Below are 26,774 nucleotides of genomic sequence, written 5' to 3' on the forward strand. Positions count from 1 at the left end.
TCTGTGATAGGAGGTACGTCCAGCCCCTCCCCAAATACACACTGACACTATGTACAGACACAGCCAGCGGCGTCACTGCGCTAACTGCAAACATAACATTCCGGCCAGCTGTACAAATAACACAACTCACCCCCACAGACTGTATGTATATACAGCACTGACCTACTACACAGTGCTGTACACTGAAGGCATCCAATTCTGCCCAGATGAGCTTACACTCTACAGGTAACGATTCCCCAGCTCCAGTCCACTCCAGTGCAGGTTTCACAGATCTCCTAGTTGGTTCACAGATGTATTAATTACTGGCTGACACAGGTAATTATAATTTCACTGGCGATACCGAGGAGATCTGGAAAACATGCCCTGTTAGGGACTGAGGATTGGAGTCGGGAAATGCCACGGTAGGCTGACATATACGCTCAGCCTGCCCTCACTCACCGTACGTCAGGGCACAGCTGCTGCAGAACCTCTTACCTGTTGCATGCACACGGTCTAGGTTCAGCCTATGAAATCACTTGGAAGCAGAGAGATGAGTGAGGCATGAGGCACTACACGCTCATATACAGACACAGCACTGCTAGTAACTGCATGACAGGCACACCAGGGTGTAACAGGCCCAAATTAGTGAGCCAGCAGCTGGAATGCACAGCACCAATCACACTACTAGCTGCGCGGGGCAGAAAGTACACACTGGGTCTGATCTAACATGCAGCCCCGCAGCCTCTGCCTGTCTCCTGTAAAACGTTTCTGCCTCTGTCCTGTAAAACGTTTCTGTCTCTCACTTTTCCTCCCCAAATTATCCCCAGGAGGCGAAGGTCCCTGTCAGAGGAGTGCAGCCTCACATTAATGATCTGCCTGTCCTCAGCCAGGGGGTCACATACCTGCTGAGAGATGGGACCACGAGGGAGACACTGCTTAGCCAAACCTAAAAGGGGATTTGGCTGTGTCTATTATTGGTTGACGTGGGCTTGCAGGGCTGCTGCCAGCACAGGGTTAATGTGAGTCTCCTCCCTGTAGCTGGCGTGCAGCCCTGCTGGAAGCGCCTGTGCAGCTGTGGAGGAATAAAGTTGCAGCCAGTCTAATCTCTACTCACCACTTGCAGAACACTTCTGCTCTCCCAGTCTATTTGCCGATTGATGTTTTTGTTTATGTTTTTAATTGTAAATACCGGCTAATAGTATTCGGGAAGAGACCGGTGGTATAACCAGTGTAGAGGAGTATGATACCCCTTTCACATTGCACTTTTAAACCGGTATATTGCCGTTTTTTTCCATTTTAAAACGTTTAAGGCTGCAATGTGAAAGTGCCAAAGTTGATTTACCGGTTAAAGATAACCGGTATTTCAACACGGTTAATAGAGTCCTACACGTTTTAAAGCCGCTTTTTAGGCAGTGTGGCTCTATTTCAATGGCTTGAACGTGTCCCTTGGGGGTTAAACGGGTTGAATTTTGAATGGTATTAAATGATTTTTAAAACGGTTTTCACCTGCAATGTGAAAGGTCTCAAGGCTCAGACCCGTTTTAAAGTCCCATTTTAGAATACCGTGTCATTAGCCATTTCTGCAATGTGAAAGCAGTATTACACAGTGGTATACACTGAGGGGACAATCACTACCAATGACATCAAACCGCAGGGGAGCAAGCCTTGCGCAGAAAGCTTACACTTTATTCAGGTCCGTTAGGTCCTCTGCTTGTTCGCATGGGGGACCGATGTTTGGCGTCTGCGCATTTCTGAGCATGTGCAGACGCCGGGTGTGAACAGGCATGGCAACCTGCCAGTTTGCCATCCCATTCGCACCCACCAGTGGGGTGGCAGCGGGTGGACACGGCTGTTTCATGGGCGTTCCCATGGAAATGAGGCAGTGATGCGGCTGCCGGGGGGCAGCTGACATCACGGATCCTCGTACAGGTCACACAAACTAAAGTAAGAGACCTGAGAGTGTCTTAGTTTTGTGTGTGCGCTCCAAATAATTCGATGGTCGAATCGATGGTCCACCCACACAAGGCTGCAAATGAATGTTTATGCAAAACATCCATTTTGCAGCCATGTGGGCGAATTCGTCGAGCAAGAGAGGTGGATTAAAATCACACTGCGAACTTCGCAGCACTGCGTGTGAACCAGAATAAGGTCCTTAGATGCATACGGAATCACACTGCAGTATATGGTATCACAGGTCAGTGCTTCCCAAATGTAGCGTTCAGGGCACTCTAACCCTAGCAGGAAATGTTTTCCAGATCTCCTCACAGAATTACCAGCCGAAGATTGTTTATTGTGTGTGTGTGTGTGTGTGTGTGTGTGAGACGTCGCACTTTGGGTGTCCCGGGACCAAGTGTACGCACATGCAGGCTGAGCAGATCCGTGCGGGTGTTGATGGCATCATCACTTATGACTGAAGAAGTGGAATTGTGCGGCAGCAGAGCACCCTCATGTCGGCACTGCTCAGAATGATGACACAACTTTGTGCTATGTGTCGATGGACTGAATAGTAAACAATGATGCAAATAAGAAGCACAATATGCGCAATGCTCTGCGTGCGACTGGATATTCGGCCTAATTAAGCATAGGTCGCTAAACAGAGAATGCGCAATGGACTGCGAGCACAAACCCGATGCCCAGACAGAAAGGAAATACGTCCCTTGCATCACAAATATCGATGTATTTACAAACCCGTTTGCAAAAACGGAATCATCAAATCGTTTTGGTACTTATGTAGTATCTGGGCTGCCGATATTTTGATTGTATGCCTTAAGTTAAGGCATACAATCAGATGCGATGCGATGCGATATCGCATCGCATCGCATACGACCATGCGATGCGATGCGATGCGATGACCCGATTTTTCCATAGGATTCAATGTTAAAATGGACTGAGTCCATTTTAACATGGAATTCAATGGGAAAAAGGGGTCCCTTTCATACCCCTACTATCCAAGTGGGCATGGAGTTGGATATAAACCTGTGGCGAGCGTAGCGAGCCACCGAGCCCGAAGCGTGGCGAGCGAAGCGAGCCCCGCGAGGGGACGGTATTCTGTGTCCCCTCGCGGGGCTCGCTACGCTCGCCACGCTTCGGGCTCGGTGGCTCGCTACGCTCGCCACAGGTTTATATCCAACTCCATGCCCACTTGGATAGTAGGGGTATGAAAAGGACCCCTTTTCCCATTGAATTCTATGTTAAAATGGACAGAGTCCATTTTAACATTGAATCCTATGGAAAAATCGGGTCCATCGCATCGCATCGCATCGCATCGCATCGCATCGCATGCGATATGGTCGGGTGCGATGCGATGCGATGGACCCGATTTCAAAATCGGCAGCCCAGTTACTACATAAGTACCATCGTTTTTGTTCCATCTGCGCCAATCTGGGGCTTCCAGTAAACTACTAAGTATGAGGCTGGAAGTGGTTGTTGCTGATCTCAGAGACCCCCCCCCCCCCCCCGGGACACGCCTGGGCATGCCTGTGTCAGCACACTCACACACAGAAAATGCCATGTTTCCGCCACCTAAACGCCGGCTTCCTGTCAATCAAACTGCGACTACTCTGCGACACCTATGCGTACAGATATTTTTTCTCTATTAGTGCCCGCGCATGCGTCATTCGGTAATCGCTTGTTTTGCCAATAATCGGAATAGCGATCTATGCTGAATTAGCCCCAATGTACACATTTATTACAGTGCCTGCCGTACATGAGCGTTTCCCACCAGCCCAGCACCAGGCCGCCTGCACTACACAGTCCGTGCGGACTCAGCAGGCCGCCGCCGCCGGAGCAGCACAGAATGAAATAACATTGTTTCTACAATCCACTTTCACAAAATGACAGGACAATTTCATGGGACATAAAGTACTTCAGGGAAATTGCAACAATTGTGCAGTAAATACATTAAGACCGGGAAGGAATCGGATTGTTGCTGCAGTTACAATGTCATTTGTTTCATTTTCTCCACAATAAGGAACACTGTGTATAATCTCAGCACTTCCATTCGCTCCTGTCTGTGTGTTTCAGCAAAAGACCATTCATATGTGCACAGAGAGCTGGCGGCAGAGGCCGATGTCGGCATTATGGTCTGTGCCGGCATTATGGAATGCTGCCCAGATCTCACATCTTAGCACCTGCGTTTGTTAGTTAGCTTTTTAAAAAGTCGCATGAGTCACATTGTTTAGGGTTAGGCTGTGGGGAGGGGTAGGTTAGGGTTAGGCTGTGGGGAGGGGTAGGTTAGGGTTAGGCTGTGGGGAGGGAAGGTTAGGGTTATGTGGGGTACACACCAGGACGACCCGATCACGATGCACGATGTGAGCGGGTCGGCAGTGTTCCTTCCGACCCGCTCACGATGACGTGGGGGGCACGCCCGCTCACGATGTGCACCGTGAGTGGGTCTGATCCAATACAGGTAGGATCTGAATAACGACCGGCCCGCGGGGCCGCGCATCGGATCGTATCGGTCCACACCAGGTAAAGCTGCAGGAGGGGAAGGTTAGTGTTAGGCTGCAGGAGGAGAGGTTAGGGTTAGGCTGCAGGAGGAGAGGTTAGAGTTAGGCTGCAGGAGGGGAGGTTAGGGTTAGGCTGCAGGAGGGAGAGGTTAGGCTGCGGGGAGGGGAGGTTAGGCTGTGAGAGGGGAGGTTAGGGTTAGGCTGCAGGAGGGGGAAGTTAGGGTTAGGCTGCAGGGAGGGGAGGTTAGGGTTAGGCTGCAGGAGGAGAGGTTAGGGTTAGGCTGCAGGGAGGGGAGGTTAGGGTTAGGTCGTGGGAGGGGAGGTTAGGGTTAGGCTGCAGGAGGGGAGGTTAGGGTTAGGCTGCGGGATGGGAAGGTTGGGGTTAGGTCGTGGGAGGAGAGATTAGGGTTAGGCTGATGGGAGGGGAGGTTATGGTTAGGCTGCAGGAGGGGAGGTTAGAGTTAGGCTCCAGGGAAGGGAGGTTAGGGTTAGGCTGCAGAAGGGGGGAAGTTAGGGTTAGGCAATGGGGGGAGGGGAAGATTATGGCTAGGCTGCAGGAGGGGAGATTAGGGTTAGGCTGCAGGAGCAGAGATTAGGATTAGGCTGCAGGAGGGGGGAGGTTAGGATTAGGCTGCAGGATGGTGGGTTATGGTTAGGCTGCAGAGGGGAGGTTAGGGTTAGGCTGCAGGATGGTGGGTTATGGTTAGGCTGCAGGAGGGGGAAGTTAGGGTTAGGCAATGGGGGAGGGGGAGGTTAGGGTTAGGCTGTGAGGGGGAGGTTACGGTTAGGCTGCAGAAGTGGGAGGTTAGGGTTAGGCTGCAGGGACGAGAGGTTAGGGTTAGGCTGTAGGAGGGGGAAGTTAGGGTTAGGCAATGGGGGGGAGGGGACGATTATGGTTAGGTTGCAGGAGGGGGAAGTTAGGGTTAGACTGTGGTGAGGGGAGGTTAGGGTTAGGCTGCAGGGAGGGTTAGGGTTAGGCTGTGGGAGGGGGAGGTTAGGGTTAGGCTGCAGGAGGGGGGGTTAGGGTTAGGCTGCAGGAGGGGGAGGTTAGGGTTAGGCAATGGGGGGAGGGGAAGATTATGGTTAGGCTGCAGGAGGGGGAGGTTAGGGTTAGGCTGCGGAGGGGAGGTTAGGGTTAGGCTGTGGGAGGGGTGGTTAGGGTTAGGCTGCAGGAGGGGAGGTTAGGGTTAGGCTGTGGGGTGGGGAGGTTAGGGTTAGGCTGCAGGAGGGGGAGGTTAGGGTTAGGCTGTGGAAGGGGGAGGAAAGGGTTAGGCTGCAGGAGGGGGTGGTTAGGGTTAGGTTGCAGGAGGGGTGGTTAGGGTTAGGCTGCAGGGACAAGAGGTTAGGGTTAGGCTGTAGGAGGGGGAAGTTAGGGTTAGGCAATGGGGGGGAGGGGACGATTATGGTTAGGTTGCAGGAGGGGGAAGTTAGGGTTAGACTGTGGTGAGGGGAGGTTAGGGTTAGGCTGCAGGGAGGGTTAGGGTTAGGCTGTGGGAGGGGGAGGTTAGGGTTAGGCTGCAGGAGGGGGGGTTAGGGTTAGGCTGCAGGAGGGGGAGGTTAGGGTTAGGCAATGGGGGGAGGGGAAGATTATGGTTAGGCTGCAGGAGGGGGAGGTTAGGGTTAGGCTGCGGAGGGGAGGTTAGGGTTAGGCTGTGGGAGGGGTGGTTAGGGTTAGGCTGCAGGAGGGGAGGTTAGGGTTAGGCTGCGGGGAGGGGAGGTTAGGGTTAGGCTGCAGGAGGGGGAGGTTAGGGTTAGGCTGTGGAAGGGGGAGGAAAGGGTTAGGCTGTGGGAGGGGAGGTTAGGGTTAGGCTGCAGGAGGGGGTGGTTAGGGTTAGGTTGCAGGAGGGGTGGTTAGGGTTAGGCTGCAGGGACAAGAGGTTAGGGTTAGGCTGCGGGGAGGGGAGGTTAGGGTTAGGCTGTGGGAGGGGTGGTTAGGGTTAGGCTGCAGGGAGGGGGAGGTTAGGGTTAGGCTGTGGGAGGGGAAGTTAGGGTTAGGCTGCAGGAGGGGGAGGTTAGGGTTAGGCTGCAGGAGGGGGAGGTTAGGGTTAGGCTGCAGGAGGGGGAGGTTAGGGTTAGGCTGCAGGAGGGGAAGGTTAGGCACTGGGGGGAGGGTTAGAGGGGATATAATGACAGCCCCTATATCAGGTAGACAAGGCAATGGCAGTATAAGGAGATACACATTACTTACATAGTCCCCGGGAGACTGACTCATTCTGCTTATGCTGTTCTTGGCTACTCCATGTATGAGCGGCAACTGGATGCTGGAACCTCCTGTGATGGCGGATACATTCTGGTGTTGGATACACGTGTTGGTGCTGCATATACACTGGGCTTTATGTTGGATACACCCAGGACTCCGGATATGTCCTGAATTCTGGGAATAAATATAAAGGACAATGACAACATAATGATCCACTTATTATTATTATTAACAGTGACAGGAGGAGATAGATGGGGGCAGGAGATAGGTGAGGGAGGCAGTGACAGCAGGAGATAGGTGGGGGCAGGAGATATGTGATGGAGGCAGTGACAGAAGGAGATAGGTGGGGGAAGGAGTTAGGTGAGGGAGGCAGTGACAGAAGGAGATAGGTGGGGGCAGGAGATAGGTGAGGGAGGCAGTGACAGAAGGAGATAGGTGGGGGAAGGAGTTAGGTGAGGGAGTCAGTGACAGAAGGAGATAGGTGGGGGCAGGAGATAGGTGAGGGAGTCAGTGACAGAAGGAGATAGGTGGGGGCAGGAGATAGGTGAGGGAGGCAGTGACAGGAGGAGATAGGTGGGGGCAGGAGATAGGTGAGGGAGTCAGTGACAGTAGGAGATAGTTGGGGGCAGGAGATAGGTAAGGGAGGCAGTGACGGGAGGATATAGGTTGGGGCAGGAGATAGGTGAGGGAGGCAGTGACAGGAGGAGATAGGTGGGGGCAGGAGATAGGTGAGGGAGTCAGTGACAGTAGGAGATAGTTGGGGGCAGGAGATAGGTAAGGGAGGCAGTGACGGGAGGATATAGGTTGGGGCAGGAGATAGGTGAGGGACGCAGTGACAGGAGAAGATAGTTGGGGGCAGGAGATAGGTGAGGGAGGCAGTGACAGGAGGAGATAGGTGAGGGCAGGAGATAGGTGAGGGAGGCAGTGATGGGAGGAGACAGCGTGGGGGCAGGAGATAGGTGAGGGAGTCAGTGACAGGAGGAGATAGGTGGGGGCAGTATATAGGTGAGGGAGTCAGTGACAGGAGGAGATAGGTAGTAGTAGTACGTTTATTTATAAGGCGCCGCAAAGTGTCCGCAGCGCCGTACATAGCAAACAAAAAACAAATGACAGGGTAACGTACAGGGTGTGTTGAAAAATACAGTATAAATAGGGGTAAAGCTGGTAGAAATAAAATCAGCATCAGTTCAGAAGTAGGTGTCAAAATTGTCGAGGAGACTGAAGATGAAGTAGAGGAAGGGAAGAACAGGACAGGAGGACAGGTGAGGTAAAGAGGTAGGGTGAGTACGTGAGGCAGGAGGACCCTACTCATAAGAGTTAACATACTAAAAATAGGTGGGTGGTCGAACGAAAAACAATAGGATAAGTAGGAACGGAGGGGAACGGAGGCAGGATAGGAGGAGCAAAAGAGGTTAGGAGGAGGGATAGGCTAGTCGAAAAAAGTGGGTTTTGAGGGAGCGCTTGAAGGAGGTAAGGGAATCAGAAAGCGGGGGCAGGAGATAGGTGAGGGAGTCAGTGACAGAAGGAGATAGGTGGGGGCAGGAGATAGGTGAGGGAGGCAGTGACAGGAGGAGATAGGTGGGGGAAGGAGTTAGGTGAGGGAGGCAGTGACAGGAGCAGATAGGTGGGGGAAGGAGTTAGGTGAGGGAGGCAGTGACAGGAGGAGATAGGTGGGGGCAGGAGATAGGCGAGAGACGTAGTGACAGGAGGAGATAGGTGAGGAAGGCAGGAGATAGGTGAGGGAGGCAGTGACAGGACGAGATAGGTGAGGGAGGCAGTGACGGGAGGAGATAGTTGGGGGCAGGAGATAGGTGAGGGAGGCAGTGACGGGAGGAGATAGATGGGGGCAGGAGATAGGCGAGGGAGGCAGTGACGGGAGGAGATAGATGGGGGCAGGAGATAGGCGAGGGAGGCAGTGACGGGAGGAGATAGGTGGGGGCAGGAGATAGGCGAGAGACGTAGTGACAGGAGGAGATAGGTGAGGGAGGCAGGAGATAGGTGAGGGAGGCAGTGACAGGACGAGATAGGTGAGGGAGGCAGTGACGGGAGGAGATAGGTGGGGGCAGGAGACAGGCGAGGGAGGCAGTGACGAGAGGAGATAGGTGGGGGCAGGAGATACTGTAGGTGAGGAAGGCAGAGACAGGAGGAGATAGGTGAGGGCTGGAGATACTGTAGGTGTGGGAGGCAGAGACAGGAGGAGACAGGTGAGGGCTGGAGATAGGTGAGGGAAGCAGTGATGGGAGGAGACAGCGTGGGGGCAGGAGTTAGGTGAGGGAGGCCGTGACAGGAGGGGATAGGTAGGGGTAGTAGATAGATGAGGAAGTAAATGACAGTAGGAGATAGGTAAGGGAGGCAGTGACGGGAGGATATAGGTTGGGGCAGGAGATAGGTGAGGGACGAAGTGACAGGAGGAGATAGTTGGGGGCAGGAGATAGGTGAGGGACGAAGTGACAGGAGGAGATAGTTGGGGGCAGGAGATAGGTGAGGGAGGCAGTGACAGGAGGAGATAGGTGTGGGCAGGAGATAGGTGAGGGAGGCAGTGACAGGAGGAGATAGGTGGGGGCAGGAGATAGGTGAGGGAGGCAGTGACAGGAGGAGATAGTTGGGGGAAGGAGATAGGTGAGGGAGGCAGTGACGGGAGGATAAAGGTGGGGGCAGGAGATAGGTGAGGGAGACAGTGACAGGAGGATATAGATGGGTGCAGGAGATAGGTGAGTGACGCAGTGACAGGTGGAGATAGGCAGCACTTATGATACATCGTTTGCTAAAGGACCGCATTAGATTGTATGCGGCCCAGTCACCGGGATCCCTTGGATAAGTGTATATGCGTTTTTCGCCTGTTTTAGCGATTTTCCTAGGGGTGGACATCTGGATGACATTCCATAGAGGATGCTATGTCATCCACCCCGTCTGTAATACCAGCAGATGAGCGGCAGACAGTGACAATGAGGAGCACGCATCACCGCTCACCACTGCCCCGTACACACTAGGCGGACTTTCCAGCTGAAAGCCGCTCAAACCAATAAACTGAGCGGCTTTCGGCTCAAAGTCACCTAGTGTGTATGGGCCTTTTGCATATGAGTGTATGTTAGTACTGTACATAAGTTAGTGTGAATGAATGTTAGTATACAAGTTAGTGTGGGTAAATGTTAGTATATGAGTTAGTGTGAGTGAATGTTGGTATATGAGGTAGTGTGAGTGAATGTTAGTATATGAGTTAGTGTGAGTAAATGTTAGATTATGAGGCAGTGTGAGTGAATGTTAGTATATGAGTTAGTGCGAGTGAATGTTGGTATATGAGTTAGTGCGAGAGAATGTTGGTATATGAGGTAGTGTAGTGAATGTTAGTATATGAGTTAGTGTGAGTGAATGTTAGTATGATTTAATGTGAGTAAATGTTAGTATATGAGCTAGTGTGAGTGAGTATTAAGAATGGGGGTACATACAGCCGCAAAGTACATAGCCCCATTTGAGGCACGACAATTCGCAGCTTACCCATCTCTCCCTCTGTGTCGGTGCAGTCACCGCGGTGAGTGACCAGCAGGTGGAGCGCTAAGACTCCGCCGCGCATGCGCTCCGGTTACTGCACAGGAACCATAGAGAAGGCGCAGAGTTTCCGTACGGAGCGGATTCTGCGGCGGCTTCCGGTGGCAGCATGTTTCGTGTTTGGCTGGGGCTCTGGGAGGAAGCGTGAGGCATGGGCAACTAGTATGTTACATGTGAGTAGCTACGGTACATGTATGTAGTGCGGAGACAGCGTATTATTATTACCAGGTATTTATATAGCGCACACATATTCCGCACCACTGTACAGGGAATATTATTACCAGTTATTTATATAGTGCACACATATTCCGCAGCGCTGTACAGAGAATATTATTACCAGTTATTATATAGCGCACACATATTCCGCAGCGCGGTACAGGGAATATTATTACCAGTTATTTATATAGCGATCACATATTCCACAGCGCTGTACAGAGAATATTATTACCAGTTACTTATATAGCGCACACATATTCCGCAGCGCGGTACAGGGAATATTATTACCAGTTATTTATATAGCGCTCACATATTCCACAGCGCTGTACAGAGAATATTATTACCAGTTACTTATATAGCGCACACATATTCCGCAGCGCTGTACAGAGAATATTATTACCAGTTATTATATAGCGCACACATATTCCGCAGCGCTGTACAGAGAGTATTATTACAAGTTATTATATAGCGCACACATATTCTGCAGCGCTGTACAGAGAATATTATTACCAGTTATTTATATAGCGCACACATATTCCGCAGCGCTGTACAGAGAATATTATTACCAGTTATTTATATAGCGCACACCTATTCCGCAGCGCTGTACATAGAATATTATCACCAGTTATTTATATAGCGCACACATATTCCGCAGCGCTGTACATAGAATATTATCACCAGTTATTTATATAGCGCACACATATTCCGCAGCGCTGTACATAGAATATTATCACCAGTTATTTATATAGCGCACACATATTCCGCAGTGCTGTACATAGAATATTATTACCAGTTATTATATAGTGCACACATATTCCGCAGCGCTGTACAGAGAATATTATTACCAGTTACTTATATAGCGCACACATATTCCGCAGCGCTGTACAGAGAATATTATTACCAGTTATTATATAGTGCACACATATTCCGCAGCGCTGTACAGAGAATATTATCACCAGTTATTATATAGCGCACACATATTCCACAGCGCTGTACAGAGAATATTATTACCAGTTATTTATATAGCGCACACATATTCCGCAGCGCTGTACAGAGAATATTATTACCAGTTATTTATATAGCGCACACATATTCCGCAGCGCTGTACATAGAATATTATCACCAGTTATTTATATAGCGCACACATATTCCGCAGCGCTGTACATAGAATATTATCACCAGTTATTTATATAGCGCACACATATTCCGCAGCGCTGTACATAGAATATTATCACCAGTTATTTATATAGCGCACACATATTCCGCAGCGCTGTACATAGAATATTATCACCAGTTATTTATATAGCGCACACATATTCCGCAGTGCTGTACATAGAATATTATTACCAGTTATTATATAGTGCACACATATTCCGCAGCGCTGTACAGAGAATATTATCACCAGTTATTATATAGCGCACACATATTCAGCAGCGCTGTACAGAGAATATTATTACCAGTTATTATATAGCGCACACATATTCCACAGCGCTTTACAGAGAATATTATTACCAGTTATTATATAGCGCACACATATTTTGTAGTGCTGTACAGAGAATATTATCACCAGTTATTATATAGCGCACACATATTCCACAGCGCTTTACAGAGAATATTATTACCAGTTATTATATAGCGCACACATATTTTGTAGCGCTGTACAGAGAATATTATTACCAGTTTTTATGTAGCACACACATATTCAGCAGTCAGTGACTGCTGACATTTGCCCCATGTAGATTGCTGATTGGAGAATGATCCCATATGGTTGGTGCTTCCAGAACGCCCAATGACAGCTTGTTGATCACGTTTCTCTTCTGCCCTCTGTATGCCGAGCACAGTGCAGGAGTAATCTGATTGTGTTGTGTATTCTGCATGGAGACACTCATACATGTTACAGATGTTATATACTTGGCTTTGGGTGAATGTTAGTGATCATTTTGTGCTCCGAGTGATCTGTCTGTAGGGTAACGTTGCACCCCACTCATCCTGTGATTCCTTTCGCAGACATCAATATTCCCCCACTATTCACTAATGAGGGCACGGCCATGGTGAAGATTGCAGTAACGAAGAACAAAGCCTCCTCAGGGGTGAAAGAGGAAAAAGGTGTCAGGAAAACGTCAAAAAACCAGAAGAAGAAGAAATTCTGGAAAAACCATCCTAAAATAGCCACAAAGGAAGTGAGGACTAAGAAGCCATTGCTGCCACTTCCCCCCAAAGCACCCCAGGACTTCTCCTCTAACTGGAAGGCTTTACAGGTGGTACGTATTGTCTACCTAGCGGTGGGTCAGTCACTCCGTATAAATGCAGACTGAGTCCCTGTATCTGCCATCTCCTAATAACATAACCCAACTCTCTGCGGGCAGACGTGTAAGCTAGTGTTCATTCTAGCACCCTGCTCCTTGAAAAATCCTTGCAGTTCCTCCTTTCTGCCTGGGGTGTCGCCGTCTGCTGGGGTACTTCAAGTCTGATTTGTATCTCAATGTTGAATCAAATCAGACTGTTCTAGAAACACCACAGCAGTGAGCGACAATCCAGGCAGAAAGGAGGAACTGCAAGGATTTTTCAAGGAGCAGGGTGCTAGAATGAAGACTGTAAGCTAAACCCAGATCCACAAGTCTGTAGCCTTAATAACCGTAAACATGTCTGAGACCAGATATGGGATGGAATGTGTAGGGTTAAATTTGTGAATTCAGCCAAACATTGGTAAGGATATAGGGGCTGGTCCGGTTGTAGGTGATAGTACAAGAATCACTTAGTCAGCATATATATGTATGTAGTCCAAGCTGATATGTGCTGGAGGCTGCTCCCTTAAAACTCCAAATATAGATTCCTGTCTTATACTTATTCTGTTATGTATCATTGTTTTTATTAGTTACTGAAACCAGAAACCAGCAGTTCTGTGTTGGACGTTCCATCAACAAGGGTCCCCAAGAAGGAGGACAGGGTCCCCAAGAAGGAGGACAGGGTCCCCAAGAAGGAGGACAGGGTCCCCAAGAAGGAGGACAGGGTCCCCAAGAAGGACTCGGATCTTAAAACTAAAAGCACAGTCCCAAAAACCAATGGCACTGTGGGAGAGGCTCTGTCTACTAATGGGAAGGCGAATACCTCTGTGAAGGAGACCAGTTCCACAGACAAGAGGAAAGAGACGAAGAAGAAGAGGAAATTAAACCGGTCTGATGAAAAACTTGCCATGGAACAGAAAAGGAAAGCGAGTGCGGAGGCAGAGACTGCCAAGTACGTCGTGTCTTCTTACACACGGGTGTCGGGGAATTACTGAGTTTGATTGGCTGTGATATATAAGGGAGTTTGTGAAACCTTTAGTAATCCCATACAGCCTATATACCGGTGTGGAGCCTTTCCCCATGACCCCCTCTCACCTGCCCAGGAGAGCAGACATGGCCACTGCAATCGGAGCGGGAAGGCTAGATCCATTATAGTAGGCATAACCAAACTATGGCCCTCCAGCTGTTGTGAAACTACTCATCCCAGCATGCCTTGCTATAGTTTTAGCATTCCCTAATGGCAAAACTGTGGCAAGGCATCATGGGACTTGTAGTTTCACAAGAGCTGTGGGGCCATAGTTTGGTTATGCCTGTATTATAGGATAGAGCAGTATTCTAAAGCTACGGGTGTAGTGTAATAAGAAGGGAGGATTTCCATCCCCCACGGCAGCCCGCACTGCCCTCCCCCACGGCAGCCCGCACTGCCCTCCCCCACGGCAGCCCGCACTGCCCTCCCATAACAACCTTCGCTTCCTATGCTGCTCCTAATCTGTGTCTGCCTATGATTACCTTTCAGGATAGACATCTGGTTTGATGATGTCGATCCAGATGACATAGAGGCCGCCCTGGGGCCTGAAGCCGGACAGATTGCCCGCAAGATGCAGGGTCTGCCGGACAGAAAGGCTGAGACGTTGGAAATGGTCCTGGTGAAGGATAGGGCGTTTGAAGGGTAAGTGGTGCTATCTCTGTGCGAGCCAGGCGCTGCCAGCTACCGTTCTGTACTAGATTTCACCTCCGGGTTCGGCTGTAACGTTGCGTCTGTTGCAGGCTCACGAAGACGGTCGCCATGGACTGTGAGATGGTGGGAGTGGGCGCGGACGGAGAAGAAAGTATACTGGCTCGGGTATCCATCGTCAATCGGTTTGGGAAGTGTGTATATGATAAATATGTCCGGCCCACGGAACGAGTCACCGACTACAGAACGGAAGTCAGCGGCATTCGACCGGCGGACATTAAAAATGGTAAAGGGTCCGGGTGGGGTAATCACAAGGCTGTAAAATCACAATCATTTGGATGTAAGGATTGTTAATTATGGGCCGATGTGTCTCGCCTGGTGACTGGTCACGTTCCAGTCCTGTTTATGTGCTATGTGTTCTCCCGGAGCTAGGAGCTAGCGCTCTACTCTGTTGTGGCAAAATTAACTTTCATGTCAAGCCTTAAAGGTGCGTACACATTATATGATATGTGGTTAAAGAGATGCACGAGAACGATATATTGTCTAGTGCAACGGTTCTCAAACTGTGGGTCCTGACCTTCTCAGCATGGGGTCGCGGCTCCATGTTGCTGACCATCAGGCTCATGACTTTTCTAATCTCAGTCAATGATTCAAAAATCTGTTGAATTGTCTGTTACTTCAGACTCCTCCCATCACTCTGTGCCCCCATAATGCTGCCATGCATGTGCTGTCTTCTGACTACACGTGTGATGTGATGGGTTATGGTATATTAGACTCCTCCCATCACTCTGTGCCTCCACAATGCTGCCATGTATGTGCTGTCTGCTGACTACACGTGTGATGTTATGGTATATTAGACTCCTCCCATCACTCTGTGCCCCCCACAATGCTGCCATGTATGTGCTGTCTGCTGACCACACATGTGATGTGATGACCTTCTGCAGTAACTTGCTGGGGTCCCGTAATTATTTTTATTGTCTGATGGGGTCCCAGAGCAAAATAATTTGAGGACCCCTGGTCTAGTATGTAGGCACTTTATCGTTACCAATGCCATCTGTAGTCTGAACATGCCAGTAATGTTCTGACTATAGCATGGATTGCTAATCAGAATTTGCAGGGCACTGAGAGGGGAAAGCATGTTATTTGCATGTTCGCTGGCCAATGCTAAGCCCACACAAGTATAATGCTCCACCCATGAGGATCAGTATTCTAAGCGCATTGTCTTTGTTGCAGGTGAAGATTTCAAGATTGTGCAGAAAGAGGTATCCGACATCCTTAAAGGACGGATTCTGGTCGGACACGCCGTACACAATGACCTGAAGGTAACGGGCGTTTGTCCCAGATGTTATTACATGTAATATTGGTGTGCGGCCGGTGTAACATCTTACCTGTAATATTGGCGTATGGCCAGTACAACAACGCGTTACATGTAATACTGCAGTCTTCCTCTGTATATGAGGGACGTGCACTGTATTGGATGGTGTTACATGCAATATTGGTGTGCGGTCAGTGTAACATGTTACCTGTAATAGTAGCGTGTGGCCAGTGCAACAACACTTTACATGTAATCGTGCAGCCGGCCTTTGTATATGGGGTACATGTGCACTGTATCGGACGGTGTTACCTGTAATACTGGCGTGTGGCCAGTGCAACAACACATTGCATGTAATAGTACTCCCATCATTGTTCATTCATAACCATGTTAAGCTTTTGATATTTTTGTACAAGGGATGGGTGTACTGTATCAGCGTAGCGTGTGGATGGTGTAATACGTGACATGTAATATTGGTATGCGGCTGGTGTAACAACACGTTACATGTAATATTGGCGTGTGGCCAGTGCAACAACATGTTACATTTAATACTGCAGTCTTCCTCTGTATATGGGGGACAGTGTAACATGTTAGATGTAATATTGGTATGAGGCGTGTGTGACAACACGCTACATGTAATAGTGCAGAGCTGGCCTCTGTATATGGGGGACAGGTGCACTGTCTCGGACGGTGTTACATGTAATATTGGTGTGTGGCCAGTGCAACAACACAATACATGTAATAGTTCAGAGCTGGCCTCTGTATGGGGGATGGGTGCACTGTATCAGCGTAACATGTAGACGGTGTAACATGCAATATGGGTGCGGCCGTTGTAACATGTTTCCTGTAATATTGGCGTTTGGCCAGTACAACAACACGTCACATGTAATAGTGCAGTCTTCCTTTGTATATGGGGAACAGTGTAACATGCTACATGTAATATTGGAATGCGGCCTGTGTAACAACACGTTGCATGTAACAGTGCTCCCATCATTGTTTATTGATAACCATGTTAAGCGTTTGATATTTTTGCACCATCTTTCTTCAGATCCTGCTCTTGGATCACCCTAAGAAGTCCGTTAGAGACACCCAGAAATACAAGCCATTCAAACAACAGGTGAAGGTACGTACAACCTGCACCAGGGGAGCGCCTGCTCGCTGGTTATACGGCTGGGCCTGATCAGTGTCTTATACAGGTGAATTATTACAGAAATATGCAGGACTCTAGCTTTATAGACTACTAGGTGATTCATCGCGCCCTACGGGCGCTCTTCACACCAGCGTAAGGGGCTGTGCCCCCTTAATTTGTAAATGTGTGTATTGTGAGAAATATGGTTAGAATTGTATGAAAGATGCCTGTATTGCAACTTGAGTTCTAGGTGAAATGTTTTAAATAGAGAGCATATGATGTGGAAGGGGGTGTGTATTGTTTTGTTTAATTAAAAAGCAGTTACAGAGTAAGATGTACATTGATAGTGTGGAGGGTACAGTGACATTTGTGGGTGCATGTGCGTGTGTGTGTGCAATAGTATAGTAGGGTGTTTTTGAGTCAGCGGCTCCCCACTGGCGGAGGTCACGACACAGGAAAACAGGAGGCTGGGTAGTGATAGGGGTGTGTGGGCATAAGGGGGACTAAAGAGGAGGGTGGGGGACACTGTGCAGCTTCTGCCAGTGGGTGAGGGTCCAGCGTGGCAGCACAGGAGTACAAGACGGTGCCCCTGAGTCAGTGTATCCTCCTACTGGGTGGGAGTTAGGGTGCATGAGAGCAGGAGGCTGGGTGGTAAAGCATGATAGGGGCATGTGGGCAACACAGGGTGAGCGGGTCCCCACTGGTGGAAATTACAGGGCAGGAGGCAGGGCAGTGATAGAGGTGTGTGGTTGCACATGAGGGTTACTAAAGGTTTTTGCCTGTTGCAGAGTAGGGATGGGCATTGGTGCAGATGCCATCGATTGTTGGCATTGATGTCAATTTTGCACCCTGCTATCTATAATATCTATAATAGTAAAATATTACTTGGATAACCATTGATTGTTGTAGCTATCGATGGTCATCCATTATATCTGACTGAATAGGGCGTGGGACAATCAGAACTCAGGTGGCGGGACTGTTGGGTGTGTGTGTGTGGGGTGGGGTGCGGAGCTATGCTCTGTGTCCCGACACCATAAAAAAATGTGAAACTTGATTGATTCTCCTTTGTCATTGATGTAGGGAAACCATCTGGTCCTCCCACATCGATGGCAAAAGTATTCAACATCGGCCATAAACCATCGATTATTAGAAATCATTGATGGTCGATGGGCATCTCTAGAACTGGGGTGGGGGACAGTATGCAGCTCCTGGCAGGGGGTGAGCGTCTCCTCCCACTGGGAGGGAGTGAGGGTGCATGAGAGCAGGAGGCTGTATAATAGTGGTATGTGGGCAAGACATTGATAAAAGTTGTGGCGCTGGTGCAGAGGACCGTGGGGTCACTTCTGGCAGTGGGGGAACCTGCAGCGTGGCAGCAAGGGCCAGATTTCCCACCTAGGTGCGGCACCTGCTTGTACAGGATCCCCCATTCTCACGGGGGGTACGTGAAATGCGGGAGTCCGCTGGGGGTTGGAATTGCCGGAACGGGGTCAGGGGGGGGGGGGGTGTCTGCAAATTGCGGGAGGGTGCGGGGGTCCGCAAATCGCGGGAGGGGGCGTGAATTGCGGGAAGGGGGGGTCCGCAAATTGCGGGAGGGGAGTTGTGGGGGTCAGTGAATTGCGGGAGGGGGGCACGGGCGGTCCGCGAATTGCGGGAGGGGGGGGCACGTTGGGATGCCGTAAATCGTGGGAGGATGGGGCCGCTGGGAGGGGGTTGTGTGTGTGTTGCGAATTGCGTGAGGGGGGGTTGCGGGGGCATGGGGTGCCGCGAATTGTGGGAGGGTGGGTCGCGGGGGGAACCGCAAATCGCGTGAGGGGGCGCCGCGAATGGGGGGTGGTATTGGGGTGCGGTGGTGCCGCGAATCGCGGGAGGGGTCGTGGGTGCTGCGACTGGCGTGGGGGGGGGGGGGAGGAGGGCACTCACCTGGTGGCTGTGGAGTGGCAGTGTCTTTGCCGGGCAGCATGGGGAGGCAGAGGGTGTCTGACACTGTGGGCTCACTGGGCTGGTTCTCTGTCACTGTGAGTGTGTGTGGGCGGAGTCAGAGGCTCCACCCAGCGTTATAGACACACTCACACATTTTGAGTGACAGATGTAGCCAAATATATGAGATGGGGTGTGTGTGTCTAGATTTGTATTTAATGGGGCGATCTGATCGCTTCGAAAATGCCCCTACATCGCTCCGTGTGTAGGGGCCATAGCGATAGTGATCCACGGCCCAGAGCGTCGCTATCGCCCAGCGATCAATAACCAGCATGCTGGTGTTATTAATTGATCAGGGCCAGTGTTCTCGGGTGAGAGCAGTGGCCCTGAAAGATCGCTCAACACACATCGCTGTATGCTGGGCTATCATGCTGAGTAAAGGGAGCGATATAGCATTGCTCAGAACGCTCAGCTATCCGAACGCTCAGCTATCGTTACGTGTGTAGGCCCCATAAGACATTTGTATAACTACTACTCTACAAACACATTGCTGAATGTTACATGTAGGGGCATGTGGGGCAGTACGGATGGTGTAATGGTTACATTGCTGCCTCACAACGCTGAGGTCATGGGTTCAATTCCCACCATGTGTTATATATAAGGGGCAGTACGGACGGTGTAATGGTTAGCATTACTGCCTCAGCGCTGAGGTCATGGGTTCTATTCCCACCATGTGTTATATATACGGGGACGTACGGGTGGTGTAATGGTTACATTACTGCCTCACAGCGCTGAGGTCATGGGTTCTATTCCCACCATGGCCCTAACTGTGCGGAGTTTGTATATTCTCCCTGTGCTTGCGTGGGTTTTCTCCGGGTACTCCGGTTTCCTCTCACAATCCAAAAATTATACTGGTAGTTTAATTAACTCCCACCAAAATTATCCCTAGAATGTCTGTGTGCGCATGTACATGTGGTAGGGAATAAAGATTGTAAGCTCCACTGGGGCAGGGACTGATGTGAATGTTTTGCAATTTCTGTACAGCGCTGCGGAATATGTGTGCGCTATATAAGACACTGTTAATAAATACATGTATATGGCTGTGAGTGCACTATCTTCACCAGCCAGGAGGTGGCAGTATTTGTTTGAGAAGATTATATGCAGTTTGCATTTGTGTCTTCATTTTTTACCAGGTATAATTCATCCAGTAGTGCTAAAAAAAATCGTATATATTTAGATTACATAGCATCGGGATTTTTATGGGGAGGGGGCTGCGTAATATATCTGCCTGATTTCGGTTTTATAATAAAAGTAATATAACTTCTATTCCACGCTGAGCCCAAAGGTCCATGAGCTGCACAACTCTCCCCGCTACATGCTGACAGACGCCATATAGACACAATAGCGCGTGGTCCCTAGCGCTCGCTAACGTATTGTACAATAAGGTGTGTGAGGGCTCAAAACCACTTGTTTCTGTCCTGGCGGTTCTGCGCCAGTCTCGTGCCGTCCTGGCTACTGCCAGGCTCTGCAGCATCTGCTTATTTGTCCTTTCTGCGCCTGTTTCGTCAATATGGTCGGATGTGGCTGATGTTATACCAAAGCTTATTCTGTGCTCAGTCCTGCTTTCTCCTCCTACAGAGCGGGCGGCCATCACTGAAGCTGCTGTGTGAGCAGATCCTGAATGTGAAGGTGCAGACAGGCGAGCATTGCTCGGTGAGTACAGCGCCCCCTCTGGTACATTATGGTACATGCTGCCTGTGGCGTCAGGGCAATAGGCCCCACGGAGTAGTGATGTGTATGTGTGGTTACGGCTAGGCCCGTGTATTACAGTGCCTCAGGCTAGCGCTGGATGTGCTTGGCAGCCATTAGTGCTGGAGTAAGGGTCCACATCCTTACTGTCCCAACAATTATACCCTACAAGGCAGACATGCCCAAATAATGGCCTTCCAGCTGCTGTAAAACTACAAGTCCCATCATGCCTTGCTACAGTTTTGCTATTATGAAATTCTACAACTATGGCGAGGCATGCTGGGATGCGTAGTTTCACAACAGTTAGAAGGCCACAGTTTGGACATGCCTGCTATAAGGGAACAGCTGATGGGGGGAGTCTGATATATACTCTATGCATAAATATTCCTGTGTACGTCTCTTGCAGATCCAGGACGCACAGGCCGCAATGCGCTTATACACGATGGATAAGAAGAATTGGGAAGCCGCCATCAAAGCAAAATATACAAGTACCAAGACCAACAATACGAACAGGAAACCGGAGGATCCCCAGCCATCTGCGGAGTGACATCACTGGGCGCAGTGGTTGGTGACCCCTCTGTGACTTGGTAACGGAATCCTGTGTGCGCCATTTTTGTCCTCCTGTAATACTGAAGCTACATGTGCCCTGACGCTATTCTTGTACTTCCCACCGGAACTGCATCTGGTATTGCAGATCTGGGCCGCAGACCGGAGTGGCCTGTATCGGTTACCCCCCCCCCCAGTACACATTGGTATTACATTCTGTGTTATGTGATCATTACAGGAGAGGAGATCAGCCCCTGCTCGGCTGGATCCCCTCTATGTGCTGAGCTGATACTTGTGGGAATCTGTCTCTGGACAATAATGTCCAGCAGCCAATCACACCCTAGCTGGAGGTAGAAGCTGATTGGTTGTTTCCTGTGCCTTAATTCTCCAAAGTATCCCTAACTGACCCGCAGATACATGTTTGGTCTGTACAGAAATGCAATATTTTAATTGATTGGACATTATATGAATATATATATTATCCTCTTCATTTATTTTTTGTACAAAATGAAATGTGAAAAGCAAATAAATGTCAATGTTTAATGCGATGTTCTCTATGGCGCTGCCACCAGCAATACGCAGCCGCCGCCAGTTTCTGTGCATGAGCACTTCTGTGTGATCCTGGTTCCGGAAGAGAACTGGACCCGGTCTCCATTCTATCATGTTGGTTCTACAGATGATGATGATGCGTCAGATGGAATCTCTGTAGGGTGCGTCTGTCTTCTGCGCTGTTGATGGCCTTAAGGATGAAAGGGGAAAACATACCATTAGCGTTCTATAGATTGTCCTGTCCTTACAGGAGAGATGACAAGATTCCAGCTTTATATGGGTCTACCAGAGAATTATGCCACTGTTCAGGTTCCGCTAGGGCAGGCATGTCCAAACGATGGCCATCCAGCTGTTGTGGAACTACAAGTCCCATCATGCCTTGCCACAGTTTTGCTGTTAGGGAATGCTGAAACTATGGCAAGGCAGGCTGGGATGTGTAGTTTCACAACAGCTGGAGGTCCACAGTTTGGACATGAATGTTTTAGGACAGGCATGTCCAACGTTGGCTCTCCAGATGTTGTGAAACTACACATCCCAGCATGCTTTGCCACAGTTTTGCTATAAGAGAATGCTAAAACTATTGCAAAGCATGCTGGGATGTGTAGTTTCACAACATCTGGAGGGCCAACGTTGGACATGCCTGTTCTAGGACAAGAGATGGGTTCTCTATGTGGCTGGGTGACATCTGGGCATCCTCTTCACCCTCTCCTGTGGGCTGCTGAGCTTACACTCATATATATATGTAACACCTTACCCTATGTGTACATTCTGTGCTCTCCTATATAGCTGAAGCCAATCCATCTATCTGGTTATATTCTTCTCACGGTAAGCAATGGCAGCTATTGCTTGGGCTGTAGCCTATGTTACAGGCTACAACATGGCTGCTGCCTGAGGACAGATACTGTGCATCTACTCTACATTGCCATCTGTGGCCCTAATTCACTATGCAAATGTCTCCGTGTTATATCAGTGTGTCCAGATAGTGGTCCTAGAGCACATCGTGCAGTGGGACCATGGCGGACCCTGCCACCCCCCAATGGGAGCAGCTCTATCTGCAGGAAAATGTACTCTGGTGCATCCTAAAGGTAGAACATGCGCTACAGGTGGGGCCTAGAAGGTGGCAATTCTCCAGAACACCAGCTCTGCTATATGACCTATCCCTCGCTGCTACCAGCAGGTGGCGGTATAACAGTACAGCATTATTATCAGTGACTAGCGACCCGCCCTGGCTTCGCACGGGAAGCACTAATTATCTATAGCCAGATGACGTCTGGTGGATGGATGGGGGCGGTCATGTGACAAGGTTATCTATAGGTACAGTGCTGATGGTCAATCTGGTTCCGTTGCACAACTTTGGTGCGTTTAAGTTGCGAATAAGCATCACCGGTGATCCAACCTTCAATGTTGATACGTGTGGTGGCATTCCGGTTATGGGGGTTCCAATGAATTCAAAAATTCAATCTGATAATTGACGGCTTGTTCTTCGTCCATTACTGTGTCGATCGATTTGTTTTGCTGGCAGTTTCAATTGAATTTGCTCATTGAGCTTGTTGACATCATAATTTTTTGGTGACAAAATTGCACGTTCGCACGGCCAATCCGGATTTTTGTAGTTGGATTTGGGAATACGTTGTCGACAACGGCTTCAATATTCAGTTGCATTTGACAGAAGTTTGGTGGGAACGAAATCTCATTTGTGGCGCGATCAATTAATTGCCAAACACCCCCTCCCCCCCCCAAAAAAAATTCTGTTGATCCGATTGCTACCAAACTTCACAGGATCACCCACTGGGCTAATCTGAAGATTGCCTCAAAATTTCAGTCTATAGGGAACATACACACATCGATATATACATATTACATGTCTCATCCTTTCTGTACCCTAATGTCCACCATATGAGTGTACAGCATTACTTCTGTCTCCCCTGTGCAGGGCAGGGTACATGTTACGTATTGCTGTAGGACAGTGATGGCTAACCTTGACACAAGATGTTTTTGAACTACACATCCCAGCATGCCCTGCATCAGTTTTGCTATTTGTCCATGCTAAAACAGATGTAGGGATGTGTAGTTCAACGACATCTGGAGTGTCAAGGTTAGCCATCACCGCTGTAGGGTGACGTACAGTCGGGCAAAAAAGTATTTAGTCAGCCACCAATTGTGCAAGTTCTCCCACTTAAAAAGATGAGAGAGGCCTGTAATTTTCATCATAGGTATACCTCAACTATGAGAGACAAAATGAGGAAAAAAAATCCAGAAAATGACATTGTCTGATTTTTAAAGAATTTATTTGCAAATTATGGTGGAAAATAAGTATTTGGTCAAAAACAAACAAGCAAGATTTCTTGCTCTCACAGACCTGTAACTTCTTCTGTAAGAGGCTCCTCTGTCCTCCACTCGTTACCTGTATTAATGACACCTGTTTGAACTCTTTATCTATATAAAAGACACCTGTCCAACACTTCAAACAGTCACACTCCAAACTCCACTATGGCCAAGAGCAAAGAGCTGTCAAAGGACACCAGAAACAAAATTGTAGACCTGCACCAGGCTGGGAAGACTGAATCTGCAATAGGTAAGCAGCTTGGTGTGAAGAAATCAACTGTGGGAGCAATTATTAGGAAATGGAAGGCATACAAGACCACTGATAGTCTCCCTCGATCTGGGGCTCCCCGCAAGATCTCACCCCGTGGGGTCAAAATGATCACAAGAACGGTGATCAAAAATCCCAGAACCACACGGGGGGACCTAGTGAATGACCTGCTGAGAGCTGGGACCAAAGTAACAAAGGCTACCATCAGTAACACACTACGCCGCCAGGGACTCAAATCCTGCAGTGCCAGACGTGTCCCCCTGCTAAAGGCAGTACATGTGCAGGCCCGTCTGAAGTTTGCTAGAGAGCATTTGGATGATCCAGAAGAGGATTGGGAGAATGTCATATGGTCAGATGAAACCAAAATAGAACTTTTTGGTAACAACTCTACTCGTCGTGTTTGGAGGAGAAAGAATGCTGAGTTGCATCCAAAGAACACCATACCTACTGTAAAGCATGGGGGTGGAAACATCATGCTTTGGGGCTGTTTTTCTGCAAAGGGAACAGGACGACTGCTCCGTGTAAAGGAAAGAATGAATGGGGCCATGTATCGTCAGATTTTGAGTGAAAACCTCCTTCCATCAGCAAGGGCATTGAAGATGAAACGTGGCTGGGTCTTTCAGCATGACAACGATCCCAAACACACTGCCCGGGTAACAAAGGAGTGGCTTCGTAAGAAGCATTTCAAGGTCCTGGAGTGGCCGAGCCAGTCTCCAGATCTCAACACCAAAGAAAATCTTTGGAGGGAGTTGAAAGTCCGTGTTGCCCAGCGACAGCCCCAAAACATCACTGCTCTAGAGGAGATCTGCATGGAGGAATGGGCCAAAATACCAGCAACAGTTTGTGAAAACCTTGTGAAGACTTACAGAAAACGTTTGACCTCTGTCATTGCCAACAAAGGGTATATAACAAAGTACTGAGATGAACTTTTGTTATTGACCAAATACTTATTTTCCACCATAATTTGCAAATAAATTCTTTAAAAATCAGACAATGTCATTTTCTGGATTTTTTTTCCTCATTTTGTCTCTCATAGTTGAGGTATACCTATGATGAAAATTACAGGCCTCTCTCATCTTTTTAAGTGGGAGAACTTGCACAATTGGTGGCTGACTAAATACTTTTTTGCCCGACTGTATATTCCCGCTGTACCGTAATAGTAATGTCCAGCATGTGAGTATACAGCGTTACTGCGATCTCCCCTGTGTGGGGCAGGTAATGGTTACATATTGTTGTAGTGTGACTTGCAAACCCTCCTGTACCCTAATACAAATGTCCAGCATATGAGTATAAAGCATTGAGGCTGTCTCCCCTGTGCGGGGCAGGGTATACATTACTTATTGCTGTAGGGTGAATAACGTAGGTGGCTCAGCTGTGTGATTTTTACCTTCATTTCCCAGCCTGGACAGCGTGCAGTCTGCGAGGGTAGTTATCTCCTGCCAAGAGAGACCAGAGTCAGGTGGAACATATGGTAAGTGCTGGGAGTCCTGTGATGGTCTGACCTCTGCCAGGGCCAGGATATTGTACCTGTGGCCTCATCCTAACAGAGGGAGGGGGGGTGCAGCCTGTGTTACATACAGCGATGACCCTGCACTAGCACATGGGAGGCAACGTCCTCAGGGGTGTCGGACGGGATCCCGACAGTCAAAACCCGACACACAGGGACCCGACGGCCACCGGCTATTCTCCCTCGTGGGGGTCCATGACTCCCATAGAGGGAGAACAGAATAGGTAGTGAGTGCGCAAGGGGCTTTGTTGCACTCACCATGCTGTCTGGGTCCGGCCAGTCAGGATCCCGATGTCGGGATAATGACTGTCGAAACCCTATGCCACACCCATCCTGAGCAGCTTTCCCTTCATGCTGTAAGATAGGGGTCTAAAACAAGCCCACCTGCCCTCATGCCCCTTCTGGTCCCACATGATTATGTTACCCCAGCTCCTAAATGAGGCCCAATGTAAGCACTGATGATCTCTAGGATGCTATTGACAGACATTGCTATAGGTGTCACTGGAGACCCCGACTGTAGGGAATCTGGGAACTACAGAAAAGTCATAAACATTCCCAGAGCACTTTGTTCTTCCGGATTTCATTGTTCTGGAAAATTCCGCATATTAATGTGTACAATCACTGTGCTCACCACAAGCCTGTATCCCACAGCCCACTCCAAGTAATGCGCTATTGGTAGGCAAGCTTTCCACACCAACCAATCATCTGCTCCATGTCTGGCCAGGCACACCCACCACATTGTGATGTCACTGGTCCCTGCAGGCCGATCGGTCAGATGTCTGTGAATGATGTCATCCACTAATGTATCTGAGTACACACCCATGGGTTCGCTACCGATATATCGCTCGTTGCTCCATCAACCATGATACTGTTGTAGTGTGTATTCAGCTTAAGGGCGCTGGCGTGGGGGAGGGCATTCAGCATATTCCCACAATGCACTGTACCTCTAGGGAGTCGTATCGCTCTTTGATGTCGTTCATCAGCTGGTCCACCTGCTGTGACTGTAACTCAGGACATACACTACCTGCAAAGGATGCATAGGTACAGGGGGATGATTACAGAACTATATATATGCACATATACATACGCACAGTGTCCAGCTTTCTGCAGCCAAGCATCTGGA

At 49.2% G+C, this 26,774-nt stretch overlaps 3 protein-coding genes across 6 annotated transcripts in view; 1 reads left to right on the plus strand and 2 right to left on the minus strand.

Moving 5' to 3' along the window:
• The window catches only part of SARDH (sarcosine dehydrogenase), a 74,359-nt gene extending 64,217 nt beyond the window's left edge, over positions 1–10,142 (minus strand). Inside the window, exons 1-2 of one of the 3 annotated variants that reach the window (XM_083161117.1) lie at positions 10,123–10,142; positions 6,616–6,801 (exon numbers count right to left, since the gene is read on the minus strand). In XM_083161117.1, coding sequence (XP_083017243.1) covers positions 6,616–6,639 — 24 coding nt within the window. In that variant the 5' untranslated portion in view covers positions 6,640–6,801; positions 10,123–10,142. Of the gene's footprint in view, positions 1–474; positions 843–881; positions 1,015–6,615; positions 6,802–10,122 lie in introns of those variants that run through there. The other 2 variants (XM_083161116.1, XM_083161115.1) reach the window with 2 other exon arrangements.
• Positions 10,143–10,199: 57 nt separating this feature from the next.
• Positions 10,200–25,596, plus strand: REXO4 (RNA exonuclease 4). 2 transcript variants are annotated; one of them, XM_083161120.1, is made up of 10 exons: positions 10,200–10,346; positions 12,397–12,650; positions 13,265–13,626; positions 14,191–14,343; positions 14,442–14,635; positions 15,583–15,671; positions 16,710–16,784; positions 20,346–20,420; positions 20,863–21,043; positions 25,545–25,596. In XM_083161120.1, exons 2-9 carry the CDS (start codon positions 12,438–12,440, stop codon positions 21,001–21,003), a joined length of 1,302 nt encoding a protein of 433 aa, XP_083017246.1. In that variant the 5' UTR covers positions 10,200–10,346; positions 12,397–12,437; the 3' UTR covers positions 21,004–21,043; positions 25,545–25,596. The 2 variants fall into 2 exon arrangements, with proteins under 2 accessions (XP_083017246.1, XP_083017245.1); XM_083161119.1 differs by lacking the exon at positions 25,545–25,596 and having other exon boundaries at positions 20,863–21,545.
• The window catches only part of STKLD1 (serine/threonine kinase like domain containing 1), a 42,704-nt gene continuing 37,404 nt past the window's right edge, over positions 21,475–26,774 (minus strand). The window contains 3 exon segments of the mRNA XM_083161118.1: positions 21,475–21,741; positions 25,532–25,580; positions 26,596–26,675. Coding sequence (XP_083017244.1) covers positions 21,662–21,741; positions 25,532–25,580; positions 26,596–26,675 — 209 coding nt within the window. The 3' untranslated portion in view covers positions 21,475–21,661.

Source organism: Crinia signifera, chromosome 9, assembly GCF_055691185.1.
Source record: "Crinia signifera chromosome 9, ASM5569118v1, whole genome shotgun sequence".
NCBI lineage: Eukaryota > Metazoa > Chordata > Amphibia > Anura > Myobatrachidae > Crinia > Crinia signifera.